The 19,792-nt window shown below is 41.0% G+C and overlaps 1 protein-coding gene across 1 annotated transcript in view; it reads left to right on the top strand.

Annotated features, from left to right (window-relative positions):
* Positions 1-200: 200 nt before the first annotated feature.
* cdh23 (cadherin-related 23) overlaps positions 201-19,792 on the top strand; it is a gene marked incomplete at both ends in the record, with an annotated part of 141,460 nt that continues 121,868 nt past the window's right edge. The window contains 2 exons of the mRNA XM_083987632.1: positions 201-279; positions 3,320-3,394. Of these exons, the coding sequence (XP_083843758.1) occupies positions 201-279; positions 3,320-3,394 (154 nt within the window). The remainder of the gene's footprint in view (positions 280-3,319; positions 3,395-19,792) is intronic.

Genomic DNA, 19,792 nt, shown 5'->3' with positions numbered 1-19,792 from the left:
AGCATGGTGTTTTGCAAATCTTTTTTCTGTCCCTTAATTATAAAAACCACATCTCGTGCTCAGATACACAATAACCACCAAATATAAAGCTGCTGAAATGTCTTTAGATGTTATGTGGAGAGAGTGAAAAAGCGGATAATTAGCAAACCAAATCACTTACTGTATTCTGCTTTTGTATGTGTTTGATGCAGGTGCAGGTGATGTCGTGGAGTGTGGGTGGCAGGATGACATTTGCCAAGCTCCTCCTTCCCTTCCTCTTTCTCCATTCTTTCTGTGAAGGTGAGTCTTTAAGTCCTGAATATAAAGAAAATATATGTATTAAGCCACAAAGACTAGACTTTTATTTTGTGAGTGGAAAGTTTACGCTAGATGATTTACACAATGACCATAAATGTCTGTAACTATCGATACATTTCAATTTAATCCATACCTCATAGTGGAGAAATAGCCTACAGGGAAATGTGATTTTACACAGCAGCTACTTGTGTGCAACAGTGTAGCTGAATAACTAAAAGGTAGTATGTTAAACATTCCTGAATGAAGGAATTACGATTTAAGATTATCACTGTGGCATCAGCATTTTTGCATAAATCTACCTTTGTTAGTCAAATACAAGAATAGGAATATAAGAATCGAAATAAATGGTTTTATTAATGTCCTTATCAGTGACTTGGTAAAATATGAATACCCTCCGGTGTACAGTAAGATTTGATGGCAGAATTTTACAGTATCTATCTCCTGCTTCCTTCTCAGTTCACTTCATTATTAACTGCCTGAAAAGATTTTCTCTATACCTTCTACACATCATGTATTCCCTTACCTTTTCTTGACACTGCACTCCTTTTCTTTTCAGGCCCTTACATGGTCTATTTCTTTTCCATCTCTGCCATTCCTTTACTCTTACTCTCCTCTCTCTGCTCCCCCTCTGTCTGTTTTGCATAATGTCTTAACATTATTGTTCAGTCTAAAAACTACTTAAAAACCTTTGCCTCCGTGCTGGTTATGTGTCTCGTAGAGGTTTAGAGAGAGTGCTTCGTTGTTGTGGAAAATCACAGTAACTGTCTCACAGTGACGGGCAGGAGACACCTCCAATCACACACAACTCTGGAGCAGCAGGGAGAGTTATTAAGTGAATGCCACAACCTCTTTCCATCAAGCACAATGAGTTTATCAAGCTTTTCCTGATGTCTCTGGAGTGCCTCAGCCTCTTGCCTCTCACTTTGTGTTTGCTTTCTATATTATCACTTCTTTTTTGCTCTCTCCTCAAAGCCGCCCGCCCCCACCCCCGCACACACACACACTTACTCTATGCAACTCATTAGCACATTGACCCTGTGCTTCTCTTGAGCATTACCTCCTTGATCCAGCAAATTGGATTGATGATCATTGCTCTGATTATTTTGTAGCTGTAATCTATCTGCATTCCGCTACGCAACCCTGATGCAGTGCCTTGCAGTAATTAAGCCACAGGTATGGACGGGAGCTTGTTAACCCTCCTCATCATCACCCACCATCCCAAGAAGCTCGCTCCATGTCCCTGGCACCCACCAAGAGTGATGCTGGCAAATCAGAGATGAGCATCTCTTCTGCACAGACGGGCACATGACCGAATGAAAAGCTCCCACTTTCAAAGCACCAATTCACTCCATCAAGCACTCTCACTTCAAACGGACTGGCCTCCCCTTCTCTCGCTTCACTATCTCTGTGGTCTGCTGCCCAGCTCAGCTGATCAAAGACCATCAGCTTTGTTCCCTGATCTTCTCAACAAAACAGCTTGTATCACACTGCCTTCTGACACCACAGACCCCGCCCAAGCACAGACCACCATTAACCCTTTAACAGGTCCTTTAAAGGTCTGCTGTTGTATTGTTGTGTCAGTATGAATAAACGGGTAATAAGGACTCACCGAGTTGTTTTCATCCCTTGTTATCACACACAAAAAGAGAAAACCTAACCATTCATTGTCAGAATATTTCCTATCCATAAGTGTTAAAAATTGATTGTGATGCTGAATGGTTTTCATGGACCTTGGATTGCACAAATGACTCTACCTACACACAGACCATGTAAACATTTTATATTAAAGCATGAAAATAATCACCAAAAGTGACAACAGTATAACACGGTGTGTAATTGATGTTCCCTGCTTACAGTATTTCATGTTGCTGCAAAGCATTTTTTTTCCTGCTGAGTGATTGACGACACACTGAAGGCCCAGTTAATACACGTACAATGCAGGCAATGAACAAATGAAAACATGCAAAAAAAAAAGAGAAGCTGACAGAAGAACACTTAAAGACATCGGTTTACAAGCCTGACAGGTAAAAAGCACACAGCAGGGGACAGACATTTAACCTGAGGGAGGGTAGTCTCAACATTACCACTGCTGCTCAGATGCATGTATACTGAGTAGGCTCTTGGACCAACAATCTTACTGCTCTCATTGATGTCTTAATATTTGAGATCATTAGTGTGGACTTTGTTCTGCTCTTTGGATGTAATACAATCAGCTACCTCTTAACCCTGGATTTGCCCTGTTTGTGAAGACAAAGACGTAGTCCTTGATCCATTTTACATTACAGTACATGTACTGTATAACATTCAGACGTTGCAGAATTAAATAGTTGACTTCATTAACAAAACCAATGCTACCTAGAGTTACTAAAACGAATGATATATCCTGCACAGCTTTACCTGTACAGCTGCTGTGCAGTTCAGTCTAGTCAGGTATATATCCCTGATAGAGGTATTTGAGAGAAAGATAAATCTATGCGTATTGTGGGGCAGGAGTGGAGGACCAGAAATAAATAGAAACCTCTCATAATACTGAAATTTCAGCCTTTGAAAGCTTCCAATCATGTCACAGATTCCCTTTTTTATCCACACATAGCCTCTCTTATGACGTGCAGTGAATATATTTGCTACAACCACTTCGTTGTCATCCACTGAATTTGCTACAATGGCCATGTGGAGGGAGGGGCAATGTATCATTTGGGAATCGGTGTGAAAACAGACTGGATTTATTGAACAGTAAAACAAGGATGCACTGTAATGAGATGCCCCAATTTGATGCTATTTTCTTTTCAGTATTAAGTGTTTGATTTTTTTTTAACCTACATTTACCAAGATCATTTCACAAATATTGCTCAATTACACAGCTCTACTGTAGGCCTATTTCAAATAAACTGTTGTTGCTGAAATGGATTGCCTAATTAATTTCTTCCTGTGCAAAATAAATGCAAAAGACCCTTTTGATATCAAGAGCAACATATTAAATTATTATTTAATGTAAATAATGTTCTTTGTCTCTTCACTACAGGCTCCAACCAGCCACCACGTTTCCTAAACTACTTCTTCTCAACCTACCTTCTCATCTATGAAGACATGCCCATTGGTGAGTCTCTGTGGGGTGTCAGCCTTGCATTTGATGTGTCTACATTGTCTAAGCAAAGTACAGTAAAGCTATGTTTGTGGATGGCTTTGTCAGCTTGTTCCTTGCACAGAAATGTTCTGTCCTCTGTATCTCTTGAATATAAACCGAGGAGAAAAAAACAAACAAAGAGAGATGTCATAATAGACGCTGACAGTGATAGCAATGGATGTCCCCTATCACGATGTGTGTGTGTGTGTGTGTGTGTGTGTGTGTGTGTGTGTGTGTGCTTATTTTTGTTTGGTGAATTTGGCATGTGTGAGAGGAAAACTCTAGAGCTTGGTAGTCTGAGAGATTCTCTATAATATGTAGCCATCACAGAGAAAACAGGGGGTTGTCTTGTATAGTTCACACCTTGCTGTTGGTGTTTGGCCAGATTTGATGTCTCCATGTTATTATAAACTTGTTTACATGTTGTGTTCCACTGCTGTTATGGCTGGTTGGGGGTTCTGGTATGTACACCAGACATGGTTGAGTCCAATTCCCCCTGGAACCATTATTCCCTCTCTTATTTATTTTTTTATTTATTTCATTTTTGGTGGTTGCAGTGATTGACAGGGCAATTTGGAGATGTCTGGCCTTTCATCATCTCCGAAGGTGTCAGTGGCTTGGAATTAAAATCCTTTATCTTGGATTGATTTTTGTGAGGTTTGTTTTTTTATAACATGACCTTTACTCTCCACCAGTCTGTCAACACACCTAGTCTGAATCAAGGAGTGGTCCCTTGTATTTCTACACCTTCAGAGTTGTTGGTTGGTTACAGTTGCAGGCTGGTCTACCTATGATATACATATGTGTGTTCTTTTATCACATTTTATTGGGGACATAATGAACACTCACAAACACCACCATGCCTTGATTATGATTACTATCACAGTCAACCATTGCACTTGGCATCATCTCCATCATCATCATCATAGTTGTATGTTTTGGACTTGAGCCAGGAAAGGTTACAGTATCCCATTGAGCAAACATTAAATCATCATCACTATGACACCAAACACCATTGCCCTCATAGTTGCTTGGTTTGGCAACTTTGTCCAGCGCTACTAAGCAGTTCCTGGCAGAGGGCCACCTCTTCATCCAGTCAGCTGGTGTTCTCACCACTGAAGGGCATGTATGTATTGGTGGGTGGTGCTGCTAATTTCCCTAACTACTCTGTCCAGGTTGCCCTCTGGCCATGAATCATTGTGTCCTCTCCTCAGGCAGCTGGGCTTCAGTCCAGCAACATCTTCCAATGGTCCAGAGAGCTGTCAGTCATGTCCCTTGCCCGGCCTGTGATTGCTTCTTCAATGTTGTGATCATGGGGGTGGGCTGAGTGATTGGACAGTGACAATTTGTCAAGATTATTGTTTATTAGCTCAGCAGATGTCCTCGTCTAGGAAGCCCTCTAATTCACACACACGCGCGCGCGCCAACACATACAGAGAGAGAGAGAGATTAGTTTCACTATGCTATGGGAGCAACCTTACCCTAACCTTTACCGTCACAACTGAATGCCTAGACCCTGCTCTTAACCTAACCCTAATACCATGTCTTAACTGAGCTTGAGCTGTGGGGATCTAAACTTTTTTCCCACAACAGCCAAGTATTTTTGTTACAGCCTAGTACGTGATATGTGAATGAGAGTGTGAATGCAGACCAGTATAACATCCTTTTCACTCAAAATATTAACATGTTTTCTCTCATAAAAACTAAAGGCTACTTATCTAGTGGACTGGCTTAATTGTGGAGCCCAGCAGCAATTTCAGTGCTGACATTGTTCTTACTCTTGATTTGAATAAAATGCAGATTAATTATACATATTTTCTAACTCAAGGTTCAGTGCCAAGACTGCGCAGCGAATAAAAGATTGTTAAATTGGGCTTTAAGGGTGCAATGGATACAGATTAATTGTATTTGAAACTTCATACAATCCTCTTTACTTCATTGCATTTTTTTTTCTTTCAAATCACAAATTAGATAAACTAAAACGATCGCCTGTCTGACTGACTGGAAGCCAAACTGCATGATGTGATCGAGTTATCAGGTTTCCAGAGCCTTAACGGTTGGTCTTATTCAGTTACTAAGGAGGTTGTTATGCTAACGCCAAGTGATGATGTAACAACATACAACATGTGAGCAGGTTGTGTGAGGTGACACCAAGATCAAGTGTGTAGTAATTAATTGACTGACACGTGCACAATAGACCTATTGATGCTGTATAGACCAAATGGAGACAAGTGAAGCACACTCTCTTAAGTTCAAACTGGTCTGTATGTATGTGCACACACTCATCATCACACTATGTGGCCTTGTCTAGGCAGCAGATCAGTGACTTGAGTTCATCACCACAGAGCCAGTATCCTCAGCTCTATATGGCAGACTGGAGCACATGATTATTTATCAGAGATGAAGGATCATATCCAAACACAGCATAGATATTTGATCTGAGACTACACCTACTCGCCTCCCCATCTTACCAGCAAGGGGTTTGGTTCAAGAACCGACACTGGGTGTTTGAAAGATGCTGCACAGATATATGCTGTAGAGGCATGTGTACCAGCCCTCACACAACATGAACTCACACCTCCAACACATGAGCTGCCTTTTACCTCTGACCTCAGTTTTTATTGTCTTTCATGCAGGCAAAAACCCTCATTTTGATAGAGCAAACCCAAGTGAAATCTTTATTCCCCAATAATGTGTGATTAAGCTGTATTAGTGGTCTGCTGAGCACTGCAGTGATACAATGATTTATTTCCAAGAAGAACATTTCATCTTTACTCTATTTGTGTTCATTTTTGTATGGATGTGTGTTCACTAAGTGAATGTGTCCATTTATTGTGATATGTGTGGTTTCATTTCATTTTTGTCACATCCAGGCAGTGGGTTCATTCACTCTTATGGAGGATAGCTAAACAGAGGAGCCCATGTTTAAATGTAGTGGCAGATAACAGTATGTGTTGTGTCAGGAAATGGGATGTGTAATTAGACTGAAAGAACACTTTGATTAAACGCTCTCATCTCCTAATCCACTTTGCCCTGATTCGGCAGATTAAGCTCTCTACTGAGTAATTAACTTGTGGAAAGAACACAACATTTGTTCAAAATAAGAAACTTCAACACTCTGCTGGGAAGGTTTGTGTAGAGCTTGTAGTATGGCAATTGAGCATAAGGCTTCACTGTCTGAATTTAAATGTTTAAATTAGACTAAGATTATACAACACATGTACGTTTATATGGGATATGCTATTGTGTACATTCAAATTCAATTCTTTCAAGTAATAAGCCCCATAGTACAACAGGAGAGGGGTTTCTACAGTAGCCGTATTCTTCTTCTTGAATGAATGAAAGTATCAACCATTTTAGTGATTGTGAGTCATTCATATCCATGAGAATACTTGTATAGTTTGTCTTTAAACAAAAGATCACCCAATAGAAAAGGATGGTGAAAACAAAGTGGCACTCATTTTCTTTTTCCGCTCGATCAGACAGTGAACAAATTAGACTTTTGAAGCATTGTTATCTGCCAATTTCAGCTATTTTAGAGGCAGCATAAACCAACTCCAGCCTATTTGAGAGCCCTAATGCACTTTATTTTCTTTGCTATATATTTTCTTTTCTTGTGTAACACCTGCAGGGAAACACTCCAGAGGCAGAGCCCTAACTTGTTTAGTCTTGTGCCCCAAAACCAGGCAATGTAAATTCTACGTATCAGTACTAGTATCTGTCTGAACTACTTCGGTGTCCATGTCTCTTCCCTCAATCTCCTTTTCTCACTCACATTCTCACACTCTGCCACAGTAAATACCTTGCACTTTTAATTAGCTCTGTGGCATTCCTAATTCAATAATAATTAAGGAGCAGGAAGTAGCCCCAAGGAATGACTTATTAAAGCTTTCCCCTAAACGTGTTGATAATGTCTTGTGTACTCTCTCCCCAGCCAATTCCCCACTGTCAGCTGCCTGGCGTACTCCACATTAACTACGGCTTGTCAACACTCCCTCCTCCGGACACCGTCTCTCTTTCTTTCTCTCACAGCTTTCTGACTCAGTCAGTATATTGACTGTGTTAGCTTGCCTGTGCTCATAAACAAGCAGCATTCTTAACTATTGCTAGCTATTGCAGATTTATGGCCTTCTGGTTTAAAAGCTCCTTTATCTTGATTTGAAATAAGCCTCCTGGAATAGAAGCCTCATATAATATCTGAAAGCAAAGTTACCTGTTAGGAATATTACATATCATTCATATTTCTATTATTTTTTCTTAATGTTATGTCTGTTTAATAGACATATTCTTAAGCCATCCTTGACTAAATATGACTATGCGAATACAGTACATTGTGTTAAGAAATGTTGCAGAACAGTAAAACACATGTGAAATTAATATGAAAGCAATGACAGTGTAAACATGGTTGGTTGTAGTGTTGAAGTTGAACCTAGAGAGAATTTGCAACAAAAGTTGTTGTTTGCTCAGTTTTACTGAAATGTATAGTTTACAGTGAGAGCTTGGGGTTTTTAAAGTGAAAACAAGTGCTTTCTACAACTAGATATTATTAATGACTGGAAGTTTTCTTCTCCACGTAAAGAGTCCATCACCTCATTTTTGGAAGGGGATACACTTGAGCTTCTTTCTTCTCTTGACAGCTCTCTGCTGTCATTGAGCTGTTGCATTGACTCCCACAGTGGCTCTCCAATAATGCCAGCGGGCTGCCATCTATGATGTATAGTTTACCGTTGTTTCACTCCTGCTTTGTGTAGTTTTAAATTGTAGAAAGCATCTCTTTTCACTAAACCCCAGGCTCCTATTGTACACTTTCCACCTACAGTAGCACCAAACAACAGGCAGACACAGTATAAAACTGACTAGTTTAGTTAACAGTGGAGTGTTTAGGTATTGAATATGATGGTGGTGACTACATTGGAGACTAAAAACCAACTTGTTCACCAGGTAGCGAGAAACACTGTGCTTGCATTGTTAATTAATTGCTGGATGTGTACATTAGCAACTATTTGCTGACAAGTTCACCATTATCTTAAATTAGTGCCTTGTCCACATGTTATTTCTGCTGCCCCCAAGTGGCCGAACATACCAGGTATTTCAAGTTTGTCTCTAAGCCAAGTCTAAGGTCACTTCGCTTTTAACCCTCATTCCTGAGCAATGAGGGTTGCCTTTGCTCTTTAGCTTCAGGTATTTTACCTTAGAGTTTCAGAGTAAAGGGTTTCCAATGCCTTTGCTAATTGAATAGTAATATATGGGAACACAATATGTATGTATTATCCCAGTAACCTTATCCCTTCACTATTGAAAACCCTTGTAAAAACACCAAAGGAAGGACATTAATGCTGGTCTTAGGCTCTAGCTGTTTGTTTTTGGGAAATCCATATTTGATTCCCCGTTAGTGACACTTGGCTGGAGATAAAGGGCCTTTATCTGAGAGGAGATAAAGGCCCCTCGACTTTGTTTTTTCTGCTGTTGATCAAATGATTGGCCAGACCATTACCTGGTGGGAGAGAATGGCCTCCCTTCCTATCTGACTCTCCCGGTGCAAATCTCTAACAGACCAGCTGATTTACACAGGACTGTTGAGGAGACTCAAGAATGCTCATGCTCTTGCACTCTGTTTGAGTCTGAGCTACGACCTGAGCCCTCTAAAACATCTCTAACAAATACATTTCTTTCTCTTTCTCCTGTGCTCTTATACTTGTGCTCTGACACTTTTCATCCATGTGGAGCAATGTAATACTGAACATACTGTGAAGTAGTTTGTAGCCAAAATCATGATGACCGCACTTAGACTAATAGAGGCCATTGCAGTATCCATATTTGTCTATGAGTGCATGTTTTCATGCCACCAGGTGAGTGGGCAAGTGATGGTAGGCACTTATCCCTCATTTGCTCCAGTGGCTCTGCTCAGTGACCTAAAGATCAGACTCGTTCTGGTTTATTCATGCTCAGTAAACCTGCTTTTGGATAAACACACAAAAAGGGGATTTATTCAGGCATGGTTAGGAAATACACAGCCTTTTTCCCTGTAATTTTGGAAAGGCAAAAAATAATTATTATGATTAACATTTTGATTTTGAGAACTGGTTTGTCTACCAAAGCAAACAATATTTCACAAAGCAGTGACAGGTCTTTATCCATTCATCCCCTTTTTGACATGTACACATATAGGAAAAACAAACAAAACATTGAGGGGAGAATAAGAATTGCAATGGTTGGGCAATAGATTGAGCAGGCATCCCATATACAGAGGCTGAAGTCCTCACTGCAGCTGGCCCCGGTTCAATTCTCCCGGCGGTCCTTTGCTGCATGTCGTTCCCCCTCTCCATCTCCCCATTCCCTGTCCCTCTCTCCAACTGTCCTATTAATAAAGGTGTAAAAGAAAAAAAACTAACATGCTTCTATCCATCACCTTAATAAAGTTTTCCTCATTAGGAAACATCCAGAGTGAACATGAACCCTCTTTTTGACATTTGAAATCAAACTGAAATTACCTCACCTGGCAGATTGCATTGCAGAAGACCTGAAGATATCCAAAAATACTCCAGTTCTTTGCTTTAACAGACCAGATAGTCTAGAGTAGAAACTGGAGCACAAAAAGTGCTTAGTGAAATAGAGAGAGATGAGCAGTGATAAAAGTGTAATCAGGGTATTGTCAGGAGAAAAAGGAGGGGGCAGTTGGATGTTGGCTGAAATCCAGAGTTGTCTCTTCTTGCAGGATGTGCGCTCTAGATATTTGTTAATGTCTGTTACAGCGCAGTCCACAGGTCTGTTTATGCTCCCACTTTCAGCCCCCATTTAGCCTAATTGGAATGCAATGTGTTTGTCCTTTCTGCATTTCTGGCTACTGCTGTTGTATCTGTCACCATTTGTGAGTGTGAGTTGGCGGATGTGCATGAGTGTGAGAGTGACTGTGTCTCTGTCTGTGCTGATGTATCTCAGGTTTAGAAATCCTATCTACCAGCTGCAGAAGTGAAGTATTCCTCTGTGTTGAGGTTTGTACCACCTGATCCTAGCAGGAGATGAGTCCAAACGTATCCAGGAGATATTCTTAATGACTGGAAGTTTTCTTCTCCACGTAAAGATTCCTCGACCACCTCGTTTTTGGAAGGGGATACACTTGATCTTCTTACTTCTCGTGACAGCTCTCTGCTGTCATTGAGCTGTTGCATTGACTCCCACAGTGGCTCCCCAATAATGCCAGCAGGCTGCCATCCATGAGGGACCTCTGTTTTGGTTTAGTCAATCATCCCTTATCTCTCCCCCGTGGTGGCTTGCTCCCCCCTTCCTTCCCCAGGAAATAATAGGGTCCACGGTTCAGCTGTGTCTGCAAACACACCATCCATCATGACGCTGTGCTGCGCTATATTGTCTGCACTTACCCAGCACGTGATGTGTTAGTGTTATTATGGCCCGTACAAACAATTGCAACACTTTGGCCTCTCATTACAACATTGCTTCTGGGTTTCCACGAATTCTGAGTATCCCACAATATATACATAGTTTTAATCATGTTCCTCTCATCTTGTTTTCTTTCTAGATATGTGACTTTTGCTTTTCTACCTCCACTGCAAAACAATTATTTTAACAAGAACATTTAGCTCAATGTTTAGTCTTTATAACAAAATTTGGCAATGGTGTAAGAAAATTCCTATAGTTCCTATTGCAGCTTCACATATATGAAGAGTTTTCTAAACAAAATACAATTCAACCGATGATGGGAAAATTACATTTCATGTGTTTATTTATACATTTGTAAAAACCCGTGAAAAGTGAAACTTTTCATTATTCAATTCAAATCTTTATTGTCATATGCTTATGGGTCCTTTCACAGTTGGGTATTATTATATGTATTCAACTATCAGATTTTATTACTGATGCATTACATAGGCACGTTTTTTAATGTTGCAGTGAAGTGGAGCTAATTGCCAGCCACAACAGCAGGGCTGCTATTGTTTTCACCTTGCGAGTCTGTGCGTGTGTCACTGTGGCAAAATGTGATCCTGAAGTCACCCACTGTAGCAGGAACTACCACAGAGGTGGTTTGAGTACTTTGGCAGGTGTTTATATGTCTGGACACATTTTGTCAGCATGATAATGTCATAACTGTGCAAAATACAGTCAGAGCTTTAGAGGTGAAATGTTGAGATCAAAATAAAGGTTGAGTTTAAACTGGTTCCATCCAAAGGAATGATGGCCTAAGTTTTACCTATACTATATATATTGCAGCTCAGCTCAGCTCAGCTCAATACATATTATTTTGACCTGATCTGTAGATCACATGTTTTGGGGTAAGAAGTTTAGGTGATGGCAGGCTGACCTGTGTCATGGGTTAGACAAATGGTCACTTAGTGTTTACTGTGCACGTGTCACTTACAGTGAATTACAGTTGGGCTGGGGACACTTGACCATGACCTTCCATCTTCACATTTGACTGACTACTACAGCAGCCTTTGTTGCTTAGTCATTGTAGGTCCCCCTTTAAATCATCACCTTGAGAAGGTGAAATATCAGTGTTCAACATGGGCTTCAGTTTCAGCTGCACGGTCTGATCTCTTATGTAAGACTGGTTTAGTATTTCTTTAGAGAGGCTATCTTAGACACTTCACACACTCTCTCTCTCTCTCCGTGTGTCTGTGGTCTATTCTATTCAAGTTTTCCTGTGTTGATCAGACAGAGTAAGAATACAGAGACAGAGACAAAGATGGGGAAATGTAGTGAAGAGCTCCAGGCTGTGTGTGTGATATTTGTCTGTGTTGTAAAAGTTAATTGAAATTGTCTGTGGGAAAGTGGCGCGACATCAGGTTGAGCAGTGCTGCCAAGACACACGGCGCTGTGCTGACGGGCGTCACTGTGATGGGTGGAGGTTGGTAGATTACCTCACCTAAAAGTTCTCACACACAACACTTGTTTAGGCTTCCAATGAAACCAAGGCTCAAATGAATATCTGTGTTTATGTTGTGTCCAGCATATACGTGTATGTAGACACACCATCAAAGACACTTGACTATCACTGCTTGTGGGTGTACGTGTGTGTGTGGAAGATCCCAGTATTTTTGTATTTTGGTGGTAACTCTACCTGTCCTCTTTTTCATTACCTCAAATCATCAGCATCTTCTCAGAGTTCAGTTTGTTTGTTTGTACACATTTGTGTGTGGATATTTCCATGTAGGACTGGTACGTGGAATGCCTCAGGTTTGAACCCAGTTTAATCCCAGCAAGTCAAATGATCAAAGTATCAGCAGGGTGAACCCTCTACTTGAGCAGTGCTTCACCCTGCATATGTGTGTGTGTTTCTGCAAGGACATATATTTTCAACCTCATTAGGAGAAATTTATGATTTTCAAACAATCATTAATTTAATGAAAAAGTAACATCACTCTTTTTGCTTTACCGTTTTCCATTTTTCCCCTACGTTTAATTCATTGTTTCAGGTTTTACTATTTGTTTACTTGTGTGTGTGTGTGTGTGTGTGTGTGTGTGTGTGTGTGTGTGTGTGTGTGTGTGTGTGTGTGTGTTCACGTGTTCACAAGCACGCGCCTGTGTGTATGTGAGCACACATTACTCCATTCTCCAGCACTGAGAGGTGCATTGCTGGGTGGCAGATCAGCTTCTTGCAGCTGCTTATCTGGCCCAGGTGGGTCACGGCTGATACCTGCCTGAGCCACGCAGAGCAGCTAACCTGGAAATTGATGTTTCACATCAGCGACCACCTTTCTCTGCTCCATTGCAGGGAAGCTGTAGGAGTAAGGAGGAGGGATGTGTGTGCGTGTGTGTCTGTCTGTTTGTGTGTGTTGCTTGCATGTGTTTTTTTTCCAGTTTCTCTGTGCCTCTTTGAAGATGTAAATGCATGCGGCAGTCAGTGTCCTGACTCACTGAAAATGTATTGTTGCTGTTTCGTACATAGGTCTCACTTCCTCAGAAAGTGTTTTTAGCACAGAAAAAAGATCATTTTGCACTTTCTGCAATTACAGAGAAGATGTAAAAAACCGGAAAAAATGAGGAAAGGGAAATGTCAAGGAAAAGTCTTTGAAAATCAGAAGGTTACAGATTTCAAAGACAACTAGAAATGATTTCAAAGCAAAAAAAAAACTGTGCATATAATGTCCTGAATATTGCTCAAAATATGAGTTCCTGTTGAGAGAAAGAACCTGTCTTTAACCATATATTTATACCATATTTTGCACAGCCCTATTGTTTGCCGCCGCCACTACACTCGCAGCCTACTGTAGATTCCTGATTATTTGTAAGACCAGAGCCCAAACAAGCTGATTATTCTTGTTTTTTTTCCTTTGCATTAGCAACTGCTGGGATGGAAACAACAGAAAGTGTTTTCAAATTTGTGTGTACTTAAGTACAAAACCTGGTTAATATCAGAAGTTTGCCAAACCTTTTGAATCATAGTGCAGATGACATGCTGGATCAGTTTAAATTAGTGGCGTGTAGCGTAATATCAGTTTTGGTCACCTGAGGCTGCTGTGCATTCTATGAAGAAAGGTTATCTCGTCCTTGTCTTGAAAGCTGACATTTGTTCTCATAAAGGCCAGCATGCTGGTGCCAGATAGGATTAATTGACAAGTGGGGTGACTGCACACTATGTCCCCCATTTACAGACCAGTTCAGATTTGCTTGCTGTTGTTTACTGGTGTCTTGATCCTTTTGTCTGATCTCTGAGAATGATCTCACACTCTACTTGCGTCCTTTCACCTAGGTTACGCTCTCGGTAGGTTGCCAATCACTGTCAAGTGATGTAACTAGCCTTTTCAGTGGAGATACATATGTTGTCAATGTGGTGTTTGCTCTTTCTGTCTTTTGATACTGAAGTGTCTTTTTAAATCTGTGCATGTTAGCTGTAGGCACATTGATAGGCTGAGAAGACATGCAAGTGTGTGGAGGTCTGTGTTGTGTTTATAGTCGTGTGTTAATGTGTGTGGTTTTGCGCACTAGTGGAGAGTGAGCAGTATAATTGAACTCCTCTCGCTTATCTCACAGCCGAGAAGGTGTTTGACATTTAACAGGCGTCCTTAGAAGCTCAGATCTTTTTATTTTTATTTTTTTGAAGAAATAAGGCAGATTGCCTGTCGTCTTTTCTCTCTCCTTAGCTTCTCTTCTATTTGTTCCTCGGTGCAGCAGTTTGTCTCCAGTAAGAAGTCCCATTTACGGACAAATCCTGAGCTTTTCTGCTTCGACTTTCCACACACTTAACATCCAAAACACCTAGCTGCTTGTGTTGTACCAAGACTGTTCAATTATAACTCAAACCTAACATGGTTCTGTAGCTACAGTAATGATAGTGCAGCATGTCTGCTTAAGGAGCTGCTTTTTGGTGAGAGGAGACAGTTTGTGCAGGACACTGCAAGAGAAGGTGAGTCAGGCAGGGAGGGAGGGAGGGAGAGAGGGAGAGATGAGTCCAGAGCAGCTGTCACTGCCCAGCTCTCCTATTCACCTCCACTGTTTTTTGTCTCCCCTTGTCACTATGTCCCTCTCTCCAGATTGACCAAGGAGGTCAATTGCCAATTTGCCAGTGCCAATGTCTTTGTCAGGAAACAATATTAATTTTGGCTAATTAGGACCTGAAGCTAATGAGCACTACAGATAACGAGTTCATTTATAATCCATAAAACAAGTGTGGCGTGCTACAGAATGAAAAAAGCTGTAATGGCGGCAGCCGGTCATCAGATTTAGGCAGGAGCGTAGCAAACAATCTGGACGGATACACACACACACACACACACCACTTTCACTCACTTACCCTCTCTCTTTCTGTCTCTCACACACACACACAGACACACACACTTCAGACAGACCCTGGCATGTCTGCATTGCAGTCCTCTGCTGGTCAGCTTTAGCACATTTTCAGCCAAGCTTTTTGGACAATTATCATCCCACCCCTCTTCTTCATGCCTGTCCTCCCTGTCTTTTTGTCTTTACCTCTGTGTCTCCTTGTCTCTCTCTGATGCTGCTGTTACCTGTCAGTCTCATGGGAAGCAGTGGTTCAGTTCTGGTAGTAGTGAGGATGCAGAAGAAAAGGGCTAGACGATGGGAGGAAGGAGAGGTGCAGGGGATGTATTGAGAGAAGGAGTGGTGTGTGGATTGAAGGAAAGAAGCAGGGTGTAGGAATGTGGAGCTGGCAGAAAATGTAGATGTCCAAGTAGAACTGATACACACATGAGATAGGAATAGGTATTGGCAGAGGGGGAGATGACAGTGAAGGGGGGCTTCATAGCAGATGGACATAAGAGAGCAAGACAGAGATGAGGAAGATAGAGATGCACTAGTGACTCTGCCCATATAGATAAAGTCCAGCTGGCCTTGGCCTCATTTGCCTACACTGAGTTGAGCTGGACCTGACCAGGATCAGACATGCTAGCGTGGCTTCTGGAGCATAATGCAATTTTACAACTGCTACACCATATGGACTGGTGCGGAGAACACCATTACAAATATAGATAAGTGAATTGCATTCCACAACGCACTAAATGTAAAACAAGGAAAAATGTAGAGGAAATGTTGAAGGGGCTTGATGTTAGACTATACGCCCACTTGTCAGTGGCAAGGAGATCTTACTGTTAGGACACTCAACTTTGCTTCCAGCTTGTTGCAAGTCTGGTTAAAAGCAAAGATGTTCGAGGAACATTTAACAAGGTGATTGTAATAACCATTTGCTGTTGTTGACTTGACTTGACTATTTGAGAACTGGCAGCTGGAAAAACAACAGTGTTCATCCTGTCAATTCAAATAAATCAAAGCTGGACATTTTCCACAATTTTTCTTTTCACTTTCACAAGCAATACAGGTACAAAGTGCTGCTGAACAAGGACGAGAGACAAAAAAAGAAAAAACAAAAAAACCTTTTTTGAAAATTCAACACAGCCCAAAGCTGCTTTTAACAGTAATAACTTTGGTATATGAAGTCCCGATGCTACTTGCAGTGTTTATTTAATTCAGTCCATGCCACCGCTAGCTGATTGGGACTGAAGTGAGTATTTTATTATATTTGCATTGTTTTCAGTCAGAGAAAATGACTGTCACTGTAGAAACTTTTCATCAAACTACAGGAAAGATGGTTTAACCCAAATAAGATAAAACCCTTAATGACACAAATCTTTAGTGAACTTTATTGTACTTATTAAGTAGTCACATATTGCATCACAATTTATATAAAAAAAAAAAACTCAAATTATATAAATAGTTTCTGAAATAGTTTTTATTGCTATGGTATAAATATTATACTGACCTCTCCATATTTCCACTTCTTTCTAATTGTTAGACTTTCTAGGATGAGTTTTTCCTCTCAGTGTAAATGTTGTTTTGTGTTGACCTGAAAAAGTCACACAGTCCTTTCTCACAGTGGATATTTTTCCTTTTCTAAACACACTCAACAACATCAATAACAAATCTATTAATTACCCTTACCAATTGTATAGTACATGTGCCAGTAATTAGGCATTCACATTGCACCTGCTGATTTGCTGGCACTCCCAAAGCGAACAGAGCTATCTTTGATGTTGTTAATGACACCTGTGCTTTTTGTCCTTGGACACATTTAAATGTCCTCCATGAGAGAGAAAAATATTTTGTTTCAATTGAATGCACCTTCCACAGTGAGTTCAGTATTCAGCAGTGGTGGCTGCTGTTGGTAGCTAAGTTAAGTCAGCTAAGTCAGAAGCTTTGGAAAATTAGACTAGATTTTACTCAGCAGATGCACCTTCATTAATTCAATATTCATTTCTCCTTTCTAGAAGTCTCAGTTTACAGACTAGCCAACACACATTGTTATGGGTATATTAAAATACTGAAACAATAGAATGGCCCACAAGCTATCCTTCAGTAATAAACTGAACTGTTTTATTCGTCTGGCACACGGTGAGGATGACAAATATTCTCTGAATGGAAAGTGTAGTATCACTGAAAATGAAATTGTACTATATATACAGTACATTACCATGCCTATTCACTGTCTAAAGTGTGTGGATAACATTTCATGAATGTTATCATGTCTTTTGAAAACCTTGTAAGGAGTCAATTTATTTTATTAAGTGGGAAGAAACATAAAAGAGAGACAATGGGCCATAATGCATTGGGATGACAGCTTGAATATATAGCAGGGCAAAACATACATTGTATTTGACAAAAAATTTATGTATATATTATATTTGTGTGTATTATTAGAGAAAGGGCTGGACAGTGCACTGTGTATGATTTCTCTGCATGTCTGAATAGGAGTATGCAAGTACAAAGGAGCTTTACAAATGGAGTTCAATGTGAGAAACAATAAATGACTAAATGGGAGGCAGAAAGGTGGAGGACAAAGAAAGGAAAAATAATGGTCAGTAAAATATTTATATATACTATACTTGATATAATACTGGTTGCAATGGTTTGTCTGACACCTTTTAAACTTTAAAACCTGAAGTAGTTCCTCGCTCTTAAAGGGACAACAAGGAGTTTTGGAAAGCAAAGTGTTTTCACACTACATTTCCCATGAGCCTCCGCGCGCATGGTGAAATTCTTGGACCGGCACAAGACGGACGAAAGCGAAAACATTTGCCAAGAATGTTTTCATTGATCAAGAATGAAAGTCGGAGGTTGGAAGACGATCAGATACCGTCGTAGTTCCGACCATAAACGGTGATTCCCATGACCCGCCGGGCAGCGTCCGCAAAACCAAAAGTAGGAAATGCTGGGCGAGTCGACCACTAAAAATAATAACAAAATAACGATAAAAACAAAACAATATATTTATCGAAAATGGACCCAAGTGTGGGTAACGTAGATTCATCCACATTAATATGAGATTTTTTTATAACCAAATACAAACTCCTCGTTTTCCCTTTAAGTAGTTGTGGTGAAAAAGTAAATGAATCCCAGGCAATAAGCTGAAGCAATACTGGTGACAAAAATAACAAGCCTGGCCAAGAGAAAAACAGAAGATAAATCTGAAAGTAGTCACCATTAAATTGCTCCTGTACCTTGATGATACATCCATGCCCTTTTCCTCTTTATGAGCTCTCCGTCCAAAACAGGGAAAACACTGCTGATTCTCTGAGCTTTCACCTATTTGTGATAGCTATATGAGGTATACTCCAGTCCACATTCCCCCTGTCAATGACAGCCAGGGATGGAGGTCAACTCTGAGTTGCCACAGCCTCATTCTTGACCCCAGCGCCTGCCATTCTCCAGCAACCCCATCCACATCCACATCCATATCTAGAGGGTTGACAGAAACAACACCAGCTTTAGATTTCAGCAACACAGCTGGGCCAAATGATAAACATGTAAACGGGAGAGAGAAAGGGAAAGGCCAAAAGGGAGAGGCTTTTGTTTTAGTGTCTGTGTGTGTATGTGTGTGTGTGGTGGGGGGGGCTTCACAATGAAGGTGGCATGTTCCATTACCCGACCATGATTTAGCTCACTCTCAGGTAATAGTCAGCCGCGGTGAGGTCAGCAGAGGGCCAGTGTCAGACAGAGGCAGTGTATAGGTAGGGTTAGAGATAGAGGCAAAATACAGAATAAGGACAGGATTAAAAACTGAGGTGAGCAGCAATAGTGGTTGGAAGGAGCATGACATTAAGACAGAAAGAAAAGGAAAGAATTGGGCTGGCATTATAAAGTGACAGTGCTGATAGACACTTCTCCGTGTTGGCAGAAGTGGCACGGTTTGGTGACTGCGTGTGCGTTTGGGGCAGGCGTTTGCTTTTGTGACAATGACAGGCCAGACTGGCTCAGCCGTCACTCCAGAAGCCTCAGAAGCACACAGCCACCTGTCCACTCCTATCAGTGCTGCCTGTGTCCCTCTGTCTGGCCTCCACAAGCAGGACGGAGCGTGACGAGAGGATGACAAAAACCAAAGAGAGAGAGCGGGCAAACAGCAAGAGTGTGATGGGCTGGAATAGGAAATAGCAAGAGCAAAGAGCTTTCCTGTGTGATCGGAGGGCGAACAGAGCTGCGTGTGAATATGCAGTGACAGGTCTGCTTCTCCACACCAATGCGTGGGATGACTGTCCACTAATGTCCTTCACTGTCCATCCGACTTTCACAATGTAATTGGTTAGTCACAGCCTTGTCACTCGGTGTTTTCATCATCTCACCATTTGGGTGTATTAGAAAGCCAATCCTGGGTCGGACATCCAATCATACGCCTCCTCGTCCTCCTCAGTTCACTTAAGACTGAGCTGAATCACTCTCATTAGATTCAGAGATAAATCACGGATTCATGGACAGAAAAGTCGACTTCAGACATACTCTGAAAACCAACTGTAGAGATATACAAATAATGCTGAATATACGTATGCACGCAATAAGCTCCTAATAGAAGTTTAGAAATCCCTTGGTGCTTCCTTTCTGCCTGCTTACAAAACACGACAGACTGCA

This window comes from Trachurus trachurus (genome assembly GCF_905171665.1).
Source record: "Trachurus trachurus genome assembly, chromosome: 15".
Taxonomy (NCBI): domain Eukaryota; kingdom Metazoa; phylum Chordata; class Actinopteri; order Carangiformes; family Carangidae; genus Trachurus; species Trachurus trachurus.
The sequence above is the reverse complement of the archived record's forward strand: the minus strand, read 5'-3'. Positions and strand labels throughout refer to the sequence as shown.